The following is a 14,141-nucleotide window of genomic DNA, read 5'->3' as shown; positions in this document are numbered from 1 at the left end:
AGTGTTATTTTGCGCCTGTCAAGACAAGTGACAAATTTTTATGATATTATAAAGTGTGTTTTTTGCCATTTCTACATAAGCATTTGACATCATTGCATCAGAGATATTGCAAGCAAGCAAATTGCCCATAGTTCCACGGCAATGCAAATTCTAGCCTTTCAATGTTCTAAGCCTGGGTGGGATAAGAAGCGAATATTTAAAGCAAATATCAAAAGAAATTTATCCCGTCCTTACCATAATAATTAACAAATCGTTTGATACAAGTTGTTTTTGCCAGATTGCCTCAAGGATGTAATTATTAAACCATTATATAAGTATGATAACAAAGAAAATATATTCGAATTATAAACCAGTCTTTCTTTTATCAATTTTATGAGAAATTGTAGAACAACTTATAAAAAAAAAATTGTCAGTTTTTTTTACGCCATATATAATTCTTTCTAATTTTCAATTGGGCTTAGAGAAGGTGGAACCACACGCGATGCAATTAGGCTTATCATATATCTGATGGACAATGGACATATTCAATTTATGAATAGTTATTTATCGAAAAAAAAGCAACGTGTTAACATTGAGGCTAATTTCAAAGCATGAAAAAACTATCAAGATGTACCACAGGGTACCCTTTTTACTATTTAGGTATATGAATCATATGCTTAAGCTTAAATTGAAAAGAACACTTCTTATTATCGCCGATGACAGCAATTTTTTGTAAAGCAAGATCTGCGAGTGATTTCAATATCATAAGTTAACGCTTAATATAGAAAAAACAAAGTAGATGCAATTTGCAACCTATAAGTATTTTCTTCTAAAACTTGAAAATTTAAAAATGGCAAATCATAAAGTTCCAGAAACGACATTTAAAATATCTTGAAATTAAAATTTACAATTAAAAAAGATTTTAGCAACCTACATATTATGAAATAAGTTCAGAAAATCAAGAGACTTCTTCCAAAATTCATTTACCTTAAAACTTAGTAAATTTCCTTAAATAACTGACAATTTTGTATTTGTTCTTAGTTCAGAGTTATTTATCATATCATAAGTATATGATATGATGTGGCACTCTTCCCCAACCTTACTAGGTCTGAAAATCTTTTAAAATAATTGGAGACTATGCAAAAATGGCCCTTAAACATTATTTTTAAGATAAATAAGATAAGACGTATCCAACAAATTAACTTTTTTTCTCAAACCAAAACCTTCAAATACTAAAATGAAATACTAAAAAAGATAAAAAATTGAAAAATTAGTTTTAAAATTGGCCAAAATATCCACCCAAGACAAAATACTAAACTAATAAAATGCTTTTCGAAATACTTTTGATTGTATAATAATACAATCTTCTGCCTTCAAAGTACGATACAAATCAGCTTCCTTTCAAAACTAAAATTAAAAACTGTATATTTTTCAATGGCAAAGACGCTTTTAATAATTTAATTAATTTAAAATAACTGCAATGATTATTGCTTTTTCTTTAATAAAAGTATGTTTTTGGATAGTGCTTACTAATATGGACTTAATTCTATACTAGATATAACTTTTATTTCTGATTTTGTCATTTCACATCATCACATCATCACAAAATAGTTTTACCACTAACCAAAATAGGCTAGATTAAACCTTTAAGAGTTTTAATCTTTTAAGATTCGTGTTTCGCATAAGATGCCAGGGAAAGTTATTAATGACTACAAATAACCATTTATTTCAGACTTCTAGCAAAACTAATAATTATGGTTTAAAGAAATTCATATTCAGATAAGGAGGATTAGCTGTGTGGCTGGTCAAGCTTCAATGAAAGTTCAGTATATTTCAATCAATGATTTTTATTAAAAAGAAGCGAAACGCTTTCGGCTACAAGGCTATCTTCACTGCCACAAGAATTTTACTTACGTTGTCTTCATTTTTAAATAACTACAAACCTGCGTTTTTTATTTGCCCTTTAATCGCTCAGTGATGAATTTTAAGTTTTAAAAAATACAGATTTGTATTTTTGTGTAATATTTAATAAGGAAGATACTTTCTTTAAAGAAAGTCTTTCTCCACAAAATAAAATGCCCAAAAAAGAAAGAAAAGATTTAAAATTAAATTTAAGTATGAGATTGAGGTTCAGAGGACTCAAAGAATTAAAAAAACAAGTTACTTTCGAATGTACTTTGGTCGTTGATACAAACATATTCAGGCCTTAATTTTATTGCCTTATAATAATTTCCAAAAGATCCAACCCCATTTCCTTCCCACAAACATGCAGCAGTCACAAGGTGCTTTGGCAAGGAGTTTAAGGTCCCGAAACGAACATTTAATTTTCGACTACAGTTTCTCTGAATCATTTTAGCCACCTATCATAAAATGTGATTTTCTAGTATAAAATGTGATACTATGGTATTCCTCGTCTTTAGTGTCTTTACAAAACAGTTTCTTATTTAAGAATTTTTTGAATGTTTTAAATATATTTTATTGATTAGTATTGTCAGGACATCCCTTATTTTTAGCTATCTGATGAATTGTGTCAATTGAGTGCTTTCTGAAAGCTGTTTGAAGAAATAGGAATGTGAAAAAGTCTGTGAAACATAAAAAATAAATTAAATGCGGCATATTTTTGGTTAATAGAATGGCTGGAAGAAAAGTAAAGTACACTTCTGTTGCCGTAGGTTTTCTATAAATCTCTAAATCAAGTGAATTGGTCCTTGACCTTTTAATCAATAACGGATAATGAACCTTTTTTTCATATGTAAACTTAATAGAGTGAAACGAGTTGACATTTTTTACAAAATATCTACAGTAAGTAAGATAGTAAAAATATCATCAACATATCTGTATCAACACTTGATAATCTTTTTAAAAGAAAGACATTCTGAGATCTTCAAGTAAATAAAGTGAAGGGGTTTTAAAAATAGTTCATGTTACCCACCAAAGAGTAAAATCAAAAGCAAACTCGGATACCAATTAAACACTTTTATTTCTGTCCACAAAGTAGAATTTTCATATGACATACAGGCTTGTATGAAGGATTTTTTTTCATCAAGAAGTGATAACAAATTTCAAAAAAATTAAGAAAAATCCTATAGACGACTAAATGATGTAAAGATCTAACGACAAATTTCATTTTCATTTGATTACCTTGAATACCAGCTAAGTGTATAAAACATTATTAGCCTTTAAATATTGTAAATAATGAAAATAAACATGTTTGAAGCCCTTTTGTTTCCGATTTATCGTTCTAATACCACTAGATAGTCATGCTTATAATCCAACTCACCATTTAGACAGGGCTTACTGGCACAATCATCTATGTCCAACTCACAGATATTACCAGTAAAACCAGGTTTACAAGTGCACTGTTCGGTATCAGTTTCTACGTCAATATCACAAATACCACCATTCAGACAAGGGTTACTCTAAAATTTAAAAAAAAAACAGATATATTATACATAAGTAATAAAATTCCAGATAATTTTACTTTGCATCTTGAAAGTGTCCTCGTCTCACTCTCACATTGTCTGCCGGCAAAACCCGGTGGGCACACGCAACTATACTCTCCTGATTGCTCATGGTCTGGTATACAAGTGCCGCCATTTTTACATACCCTCCTGTCGCATGGATTACCGAGTTCTACTGACACCTCACAATTTTTACCTGGGAAGCAATCGTTTTAACGTGATGGAATAAAATATATGAATATCTTACCAGTATATCTGGGTAAGCAAGCACAAGTATAGGTATTATGTGTATAGTCGTTTATACAAGTCCCGTGCCTCATACAGGGTTCGTTAAGGCAGAAATCGATGCCTGTCATTTTCTCAGTTGGTATGCCTTGATTTAAATAATTGTTATGTAAAGAAAATAGTGGCAAAATATAAACTTACAGCTGTCTAAAGGAATAGGACACTTTTCAAAAAGGACGTTGTGATTGTAGGTTACTGAAGAAGAATCGAACACGATGCTGGGGCCCTCTAGAAGGCAGCCATTGAAGTTTTTTCCAATTAGCAGCACTGCGGATATGTGGTCATCGTTCAGTTTACTACTTGAAATCAGGGCGTTATTATAGGTGGAATTCGCGACTACCTAAAAAATAATTTAAGTTAATACATATCTACCTAGAAAGGTACATTTTTAAATAAACAGAGTCCTGAAGTCCTAGTGGAAATGAAACTTTCGTGTAAACATTAAATAAAAATGGTTGTAGCACTTCAACAAACCACATTATTTAAACCTTTACGTGTTTCGTCAACACCTCCTTAAGAACTTCGGTCGTTCTAGCCCATCCTCAAGCCTTAAAGAAGTCATTCATATATTTCCTGTGTCTGTGATAAATTTAGAAATGTTATATAACTTTATAAAAATAATAGTAGAAAATGAAGAGATTTGTTACATAGTTTTTTGTGTAATAAGTGATAATATTGCAGTAAACAGTAAAGCTATGACTCATTGTTGACCCCTTAATCAGTTAAGCATAGTTTTCCCACATCCTTATGTCCCATAAGGCATCTTTTTTACCACTGTTTATTTACTTAATTCAAAACCTAAACAAATATTTTCTTATCCCGACTTTGAGACCGGTGAAACAAAATACGCTTGCTTTTCGGTAATTAAAAAACGTCATGAACTGGAAAAAGATAAACTATTAAAAATCTATAGAAAGACAAAATGTTATACTAGCTCGTAAGACCTTTATTATTATTATTGATCTTTAATTATACTTAAACCCTTTGGTATTGAAACACTAAAAAAGGTTTTGTTAACAATTTGCCCTTCTCACAAGTCACTGCTGAATTTATTAATATTATATGGACTTGATCAAAAATTCTTAAGGGCAAGCATTACTAGGTAAATACCAAGAACCTTTTACCAAAGAGGTATTAACATACTTTAATAATGATCCCAAGTTTTATTTCTTACATAAAATGCAAAATTGGTTGAATACTTGGAACTTATCTAGATTTTCTTATACACTGAGTCGACAAACTCACACTGCTTTAAGTCACACTATTTATGGGTTTCGTGAGGTGTAACCGAATACTGCTTAACCGAATTGAGCATGCATTATGTGTTGGCAGGAAAATTTCTTATATTACCATATATCAGTACGCCGGTTCTATGAATCAGAGAAAAGGCTAAAGATTCAATCAATTCTGTCTCTAAGGTCTCGACATTATGGGAAAATTAATATAAATAAATTCGTTAAATTTTATGAACATGAATCACAGTCTGTAAAAACCTCTTTAAGTTTAGAACAAATTGATAATGTATTGAACAAAATATTAATAGAAGAGTTTGATACTAAAGCTATTACATCAGAATCGCCAGTAATAACATATTTGACAGGATATTGTTGCTATGTACTTTTTAAAAAAATTTAACTTTAGATGAGCCTTGTAGTGTAGAAGATTCTTATAATTTAATAGAACCCTTAAATCGTGGTTCTTTAATCGTGGAATGTGAGTAATCTACGTACTAACCTAATTGTTATTGTTATGTATCTAAATGAATGTCGTCTTTTTTATTCCTCATGACAAGATTACCTAAGAATTAAAGTTTGTTCTTGGTTTCGCTTGCACAGCTAAACTGAATAGATACAAAATAATTTTTCAGATGATATACAAAAAAAGCTATTTAGATTACATTTACTATTGTCAAAAAAACATAAACTACATATCGAAATCAAATTCTTAGCAAATATCGTAAAGTATTTTTTGTATTTAATTCAAAATGATTCATAAAAAGTTCTGCCAGAAAAGCGTGAACGCAATTAATTGCCCATATATGTTCATAGAAGAAATTACTATATTGGAAAACGGTTGTCACATGCAAAGTTTTGATAATTTTATTAGTTAATTTATGTTTTTGAATTTACAATCATTACTTTCCAATAATTCCCTAAGTTTAAAAAAAAAATAAAGTCGTTTATTTGCCTCTGTTTACATCATTCTATTTAACAGAATTATTTAACATCTTTATTTATATTTAACTAAATAATTTTAATAATGCCAAAAATGGCAATTTTTCGCCGAAAAAAAGATTTTTGGTAAAGTAAAAATTAATTTTTACTAGGGTCGTAAAAATACACCAACGTCAATCCAGGCGTATAAAAAACTAAACTGTTTGAAGCATACAATAATATGTATAGACAAGATTTTGCTTACCTGAACTTCTCTGTCGACGTTCAAAGTCAAATTGCCAACGCTGTACTGCAAAAATACAGTATGCCACTTGTTGTTTAGGTAATGTCCAAATATAACCTCCTCATATAAAACTCCATCGACTTTTGCTTTAAAAAATACCCCCTTCTTGTTTACCAGAAGTTCTAAAGATTCATCGTTTTGCTGTTGGGATAACAAACTACCACCTATATAAGTAAAAAAAAAATTAATTGGATTTTACTAAAAAACAATAGACGTCTTACCAAAACATGTTCTAAAACTAATCCCTGTAGGTTGTCTGATGGAGAGGGTGTTTTGTAATCTGAGGTAAGAGGATCCATTGAAGTATGCTTCTGGTTGGTTGCTGGGTGCAGCTATATCACTTAGGGAGTAGCAGTCGAATGTGAGAAAAGCTGTAGAAAATAAAAGGAAATTTATTAAAATAGTACTTATTCAAAGAATAATATTAATGATAGTTATGAATTAAATATGTCTTATATTACAAGTGGAAGAAATCGATACATCAATAATACACTCCCCCGACCAAATATCAATTCTATTTGGTCTGTTGGTCCCATTATTTACTTTCAAAAAAAGCCACTTTTTGTTGATGTATTTCTTATTAAGTTCATGTTTTATTTTATTTTTAATATAATATTACATTAAATCTAAAAAATTTACAGTCTCATTTACAAAGCTGAAACAATAATATCAAAAGAACATAAAAGTATAATTTTTCGCGATATTTAGTTTATCAGAGATGCCAATAATTGGCCTATTTTAACTTTAAAATGCAAAATATTTTTCTACACTAACTTATAATTATATCCAGAATAGACTATCGAAAACAATATCAAGTGGATATTGTAGAGAATACTTGATATCTTTTTGTGAAGATACCTGAAAATGTATGCCACCCAGCCACCGCATTACTAATGAATGCCATCAAATAACATCCCATAAGATAAAAAGTAAGTACTACTCCCTCCGATTTGAAAAAACTTATCAATTTGATTTGAATTTTTCACTCTCCTCTCACCAAGAACATCAATAATATAAATATTAACCACAATATTTTCCAGCAATCTAAATTCCTTTAACGCTAAGATAATAGAAAATCAGTAATCTAATTTAATAGTATGTAATGATTTATTTTCATTTCAATATTGCGTTCGTAATACCTATATTTATGTTTTAAGTTTATTTTGTTGTATTTCCTTTTTATTTATGCCTTCTCAGGAATGCTAAATGCGAAGCTAGATACAAAAGGTAAAAGTACTATTTTAAATTTGCAGCTTTAATTAGGTTTGATATAGATATCTGGGTTTATCAGACTAAAATTATACAGTATAGTATAAGGTCGGTTTTCTTTTTAGATCACGAACTAGTTTTGTAACTGTTTTAATAGGTCAAGCTATAAATCAGGCAGTAACTCGATCATTCATAATTTAAAAAAAATAAATGAAGCTTCACTCTATATTAATTTTCAATCCATTCCTTGGAATATTATATTTTTTATAGATAACATCATAAGCTTGAATTTCTTAATCAGAATATATAAGCTTTACTAGATATACATGCACCCTGTCTGTTTACGAAACCTCATAACTCCTCGTTTGTTGAAAATGTTCAGGGATTGGTCACTTTAACTGAGAAAACAAAAAATTAATTTAGAAATTCTAAAAATGAACAGCTCCGCCAGAAATATGTGTAATTAAAAAATTTTAACAATAAAATTCATCTTACGGAAAAAAGAGCATATATACTGCAACAAGAAGTAAATAAATAAATAAACATGCCTTTATTCAAAGAATTACATATTCTTAGTACTTCTACATCTATTGACATTCTATACCTCTCTGACAATATAAAATGCAAACTAAAACTTAGTGCAAAGAACATGTGGAAGGCCTTTAAAAAGGAAACTATTACTACAAATATAAGAAAAGAAAGCGGAATTTCTTATAATCTTTCTGATGTCAATTAATCAGAGCTTTATCTCATCAGTTAATATCTCTATTGATACTCAAAAACTAAAATCACAATATTATAATAGAATTAAATAAAACGACATTTACTTGATTTCCGTAGATTTACTTAATTTCCAACCTGTTACCGAGATGGACACTACAAAATATTTACTTTCAATAAAAACTCAAACAATTAAAGTCGATAGTATAACCATTAATTTTATTTTAATGAGTTTAAAGCCATGCCATTCTGTAGATCTGAGACCTATTAGTATTTTGAGATAATTATGCAACTGTATTACTGAATGTTACAGAGCAAGTGTTCCAATCATTGCTTGATATCGGGCAATCTACAGTTATGCTCGATTACTCAAAAGGTTTCGACACGTTCAAGATCCGGATGTGTGTATGTTCTGTATGTTACTTATGAAACAAAAAACAAACTGTAATATTTAACAATATCATATCAGAATATGTAAATCTAAGTGAGGGTCTTCCACAAGGATCCCTTTGGGGACAGTTTGGTTTACTATATGTACCTCCCTTCTCACCTTCCTTGGTGGTCGAGATTGTCGAGAGGAGACAAGTTCAAGATAAATTAAGGCTCTCCATTGAAGGTGAACCTGTTTCTTTCCAGAATGGAGCAAAAAACCTCGGTGTTTGGCTAGATAGTTGACTAACGTTCCAAAAGCATGTTAACAAAGCATTCTTTATAGTAATATTAATATACACTTGCGTGCATAGAAATCGGGACACTGTAAACTTTTGACTTTAAATATATTCTTTTTAAAAATTATACATCAGTTCAAAAAAAAGAAATATGCTGTTTGAAAGACAATTTAATATCCTTTAATATGAGTATAAATTTATGAAAACTTATTTAAACATCCTATCTCAACATAGTGAAATTAATGCATTAAGAAAATTAGGCTTTTTTATTATTAACATAAACAGGGTTATTGACAATTTAAAACTTAACACTTAATTTTTTAATAATGGGTATGACCTCCTCTTGCTCTAATAACATCTCTCATACGATTAGGCATAGATCTAATCAAGTTTGCTATTGTTTCTTGTGGGATGTTTAGCCACTCTTCTTCTACTGCAACAATAAGCTCAGGGATCGAGTTTGGGGTACGAAGTCTAGCTCGAATTCTTCGTTTTAGCTCATCCCATAAATGTTCGATCGGATTTAGGTCAGGACTGTATGCTGGCCACTCCATAACCCGAAAACCGACTTCTGCAATGTAATCTTGGACGATTCTTGCGGTGTGCGGCCTTTCGTTGTCATGTATAAAGGTAAATTCATCTCCAATGTAGTCGACGTAAGGTACCACATGAATTGCTAAAATCTCCTCGATATACCTAGCAGCCGTTAAACCTCTTCTTCCGCGAACACGGTCGCCCCTACGAATGAACTGAAGGTCGGTTCGTGCTTCTATAAAAATTGCACCCCAGATCATGCAGGAACCACCTCCATAAGCACTTCGCTCTTCAAAGCAGCAATCTGCAAATCGCTCTCTTGGTCTTCGGTACACTTTCCTTCTTCGGTCGCTACCATGGAGGCATATTCTGGACTCATCTGAGAACAGAACAGATCCCCATTGTTCCAACGTCCAATTCAGATGATCCCTTGCAACACGCAGGCGTGCTTGCCGATGAGCTGGAGTAAGTTTTGGACCAATCGCAGGTGTTTTAGGGGTCAGGTTATTTTCCTGCAGTCTTCGTCTCACTGTCCACTGACTAATAGGCACTCCTCGCACCTCACGGAGCTGTCGTTGCACTTGAACGGCATTAAGGTGACGATTTCTTAATATTGTTGACACAATAAAGTGGTCATCACGAGCGGTTGTAAATCGCTTCCTACCTGTTCCAGGTCGCCTATGAAAGGATCCAGTCTCCTCATAACGTTGGCACACTCTTCGAACCGCTGCACGAGTCATATCCAATTGTCTAGCAACAGCTCGCTGACTAAGTCCATTTTCGATTAAAGCAATAACTTGGGCGGCTTTTTGTGGTGTAGTATGCATTAAATTAACACACTTGAACACTATTGAGGTGATGAAAAGCGAATAATATGCAAATTTTAGTTGCAAACGCAATAATTTTATTATTTGACAAATTTGTTATATTCGTTACAATCACCACATAAACACGGTTCATTTGTTTACCGGTTGCTACGCATATACACAATAAGCCTTCTTGATAAATTTCTACTCACATTAAAGGATATTAAATTGTCTTTCAAACAGCATATTTCTTTTTTTGATCTGATGGATAATTTTGAAAAAAAATATATTTAAAGTCAAGAGTTTACAGTGGGCCGATTTCTATGGACGCAAGTTTATATGTCTAAATCTTTATTAAACCTAAATCATAAAAATACACCATGTATCTCTTTTGTTCTTTCAACCTTTAACTATGCGAATGGTGTTTACGGTCCTTGCCTTACAGGAGCTTTAGCGCCACATATCCAGAGAATACAAAATTGTTCTCTTAGGTTTATTTATGAAATAAGAAGATGCAAACCATAAGCCATAAGCTTAATGAGGCTGAATATGTGAGTAAGTTCATTGTGGCATTTAGAGCTGATGTGCGTACACTTAATATTATGTTTGAGGGAAGTCTGACTCCATTACTGTATGAGACTGCACTTTTTGAGAAGTTGATTATCTTACCAGAAAAAATTGTCACAAACCAGTAACTGTGTTTAGTAACAATTTTAAAAACATCTTTCTCAATAATTTAAACAACGTTAAACATTTTTTACATAATTTTTCTCCCTTTTCTACAATATAAATATGTACTCATGAATGGATTTTATTCTAATATTAATATATATAAATAAATAAAATAACTTGGTCTTCGTTTGTCATTTTTTTTTTAATTCGTGGTTGTCATTCCTCCAAGTTTATTTTTAAGTCTTTCTTCCCCGCTAACAAAACATATCTTTTTGCCAATTCCAGTAATACCGTTGATTGAGAATATGGGAAGATGCGCACCTTTACGGGCAAAATCGTACCCCTAAAAGCGGCCGGCGGATAGATGGCGCAACAAGAAGCGCGCCCCGGTCTCGTTTAAAAATCTCGTGTATCATTTCATTGTCTGGAGAGCGGACGAACAGGCTTAGGAGTTTTCGCACACACCTAGATTATTAAATTTGAATTTCCTTTATTACTTTTTAATACTTTTAATTGAGCAGATTTATTTTGCTTGTTTTAAAATAAAACTTGTTAATAGGTCGTCACTTAAAATGAATATTTGCGTTTATCGTGGATGCAGTAACGTGAAGAAAAGGACAAACAATATTATAAGTTTTTTTAAGTTCCCTTTAAAAAAGCCAGAAATACTCGCTAAGTGGATAAATAATTGTGGAAACCAGGAAATATATGTTATGGATGAGGTTTTACTAAAAAATAGACTTATTTGTGAAAAACATTTTAATAAAGACTACATTTATATAAGTGGCGGACGAACGATGCTGCATAAGGCGGCTGTTCCCAAATTTTGGAAAGGTAAGTAATCTTTAATAAGAGGATATTTTAACATTCAGTTATTTTCTGTGTGACACTTTATGGTAGTATGTATTTCAATAGAAAATATCCATTTGCTACTTTTTTGTATTATAATCATAGATTTTTTTTTTTAAATTTTAAATAGGGTGCCATGAATGAGATAAAGTCTTAATTTTTAATTAAGTAATCACGCAAAAATAGTTTTCACTGTATTTTATTACTTAGATCTGGTGTGAGTTACTTATTTTATTGAGTATTACGTCACTTATAGCAAAAATCAATTTAGAACATACTATCTCACACGCTCAAAAATTGAAAAGAAGAAGAAAATAGACTTATTCACGTATTTAAAAGAAATATGAACGTAAATCTTTAATGATATCTTTCATTATACTTAATTTAAGTTCAATAAGTTTTAAATACAATAATTTACTTAAGGTATAATAATTTTTTTTTATACAGATCGTGTTTTCGTTCGTTACTTATAGGAAACCGCATAGAGGCGAAATTTTGCAACGTCGCGCGTGTACGAGTGCCTGCGACAGAGCACCGCCCCGGCCGGCCCGAGGACGGGATTAGTAAAGATCTGACTTTCGTGATATTACGCGATATTCAAAATATTACGAGAAAATCCAGGCATTTTTAAAATATTGATTCTAATGCGGGTTTTACAGACATGACAATGTGTAAAACCCGCATAGAATTGTAATCTTAAAATGTTTAATATGCTGTGTTTTGCATAATGAAAATTAAAGCGTTATTCTAATTAAAAATAAAATATCACGTTAGTAAATAGGGCGTTTAAATTGCCATCAATAAAAAATGGCCCTATAACATTGACGCCCAAAATACCTGCCCAAACACTCAATTTCTGAGGATACTGTGTACGAAACTGAAAACTTCTGTGCTCATTTTCCTGAGACCAATAACGAACAATGGAAGGATTGTGTTTGCCATGTAATGGAAAAGAAGATTCATCAGAAAACAAAATATTTTTTTAAAAATATTCGTTTTCATTTGCCTCTTCCATCATGGTTTCACAAAATTCCATTCTTCGCCACTGGTCTTCAGAAAATATTTGAAGACCTGAGTTTTTGAATACTTGAAACATTTGTACCCATATTTTTTCCAGATAAGAGCAACAGTTTTATTGCTCATTCCCAGTTCCTATCCAACACTTCTAGTGGACCGTGTCGAATTAAGTTCTAGGGTACTGCAAACCATTTCTTCCCGCCGTTCTATATCCTGGAGCTGGACCACTTCAACAGGTGGTTCTTGACGTTTTGTGTGGCATTTTTTACAATCTTGAAGACAAAAAGGTGTCTCAAAATTTGTAACCACATTTAAAACCGTTTTTGCACAAGGAATCGGTCTATTCTCAAATTTCACTGAAAACAAATCTCTACATTGTACTGCCGAATTGCCTCCATAAAACCATTTAATTAGTTGAACTCTTTTGGAAGGGGTATAAACAGCCATAGTGAAAAAAAACACGAAAATAACACAAAAATTATTAACGCAACGTGCAGTAACACAGCAAAGTGAGGTCTGCTGACTCCCGGTTCAAAAAATAAAAACGAAAAATTCCGCCGCCTGCAAGCGGTGTTGTCATTATTTTGGGTAATACGTAGCTCACGATAACACGATCTGTATACCTAGGAGCTGAGGTTTAATCTATTAATCTCTGAGCTCGTTTTTTCTTTTCAATATCCTACCTAACTTTGTTATGAATATTAAAATTAAAAACGATAAAAACAACGAGAAGACCTACTTTTTAAATAAAAATACCTAATTTGAACCAACGTTTCGGTAGTTATATCTACTACCGTTATCAAGGTAAATAAAGTTAAATTAAAGGTATGAACAAAATATACCTATCTTAATTTCTCGTTAATACTTCCTTTACAACTCCTCCCTTTAAATACTTTTAATAATTACTTTAAATACTTTTTTAAATAATTTCACGGTTGATTAATAGCTTGACAAACTGTTTTGAAAGATAACAAAAAATTCAAAGGTTACTTCTTTTAAAATTAAAGGGGAGTGATCTTAATGTAATTTAATGCTAGAAAATATATGAATATCATATATTTTAAATTATTAATTAATTTTGAGAATGCCCTGTTCTACCTCTCTTTTTAACAAAGGAATCCATGTATTATTAAAATCAACCGAACAAGTAGCTAAGCATTTATCTTCATGTAACATTATAAATGCACTTTCCTTTAGTTCACGTAATTTTGAAATTGATTCCTTTGCTAAAATTGAGGAAGCATTCCAGTTTATTCTATGGTTATTGTCGAATGCATGTTGTGTAATTTTGGATTTTTGAAAATAATTATTTTTTAATCGAATAATTTAAATAAAACCGTTTTAAAGTTTGGCAAAGTGTTCTAATGTAATGTTTTTGGATATTTCGCAAAAATTTATTAATTTTATAGTCTTTAAGTAATAAGTAGTCGGAATTCACCAAGAAAATTTTGATAAATGATGACTCAGACTCCTGCTTACATCTA

At 31.3% G+C, this 14,141-nt stretch overlaps 1 protein-coding gene across 1 annotated transcript in view; it reads right to left on the bottom strand.

Moving 5' to 3' along the window:
- The window catches only part of LOC126734678 (protein crumbs), a 136,230-nt gene that overhangs the window by 70,298 nt on the left and 51,791 nt on the right, over window positions 1-14,141 (bottom strand). Inside the window, exons 2-7 of the mRNA XM_050438386.1 lie at window positions 6,404-6,553; window positions 6,144-6,346; window positions 3,867-4,065; window positions 3,688-3,813; window positions 3,461-3,636; window positions 3,260-3,398 (exon numbers count right to left, since the gene is read on the bottom strand). Of these exons, the coding sequence (XP_050294343.1) occupies window positions 3,260-3,398; window positions 3,461-3,636; window positions 3,688-3,813; window positions 3,867-4,065; window positions 6,144-6,346; window positions 6,404-6,553 (993 nt within the window). The remainder of the gene's footprint in view (window positions 1-3,259; window positions 3,399-3,460; window positions 3,637-3,687; window positions 3,814-3,866; window positions 4,066-6,143; window positions 6,347-6,403; window positions 6,554-14,141) is intronic.

Source organism: Anthonomus grandis, chromosome 3 (genome assembly GCF_022605725.1).
Source record: "Anthonomus grandis grandis chromosome 3, icAntGran1.3, whole genome shotgun sequence".
Taxonomy (NCBI): domain Eukaryota; kingdom Metazoa; phylum Arthropoda; class Insecta; order Coleoptera; family Curculionidae; genus Anthonomus; species Anthonomus grandis.
This window is presented reverse-complemented; position numbering and strand designations above follow the sequence as displayed.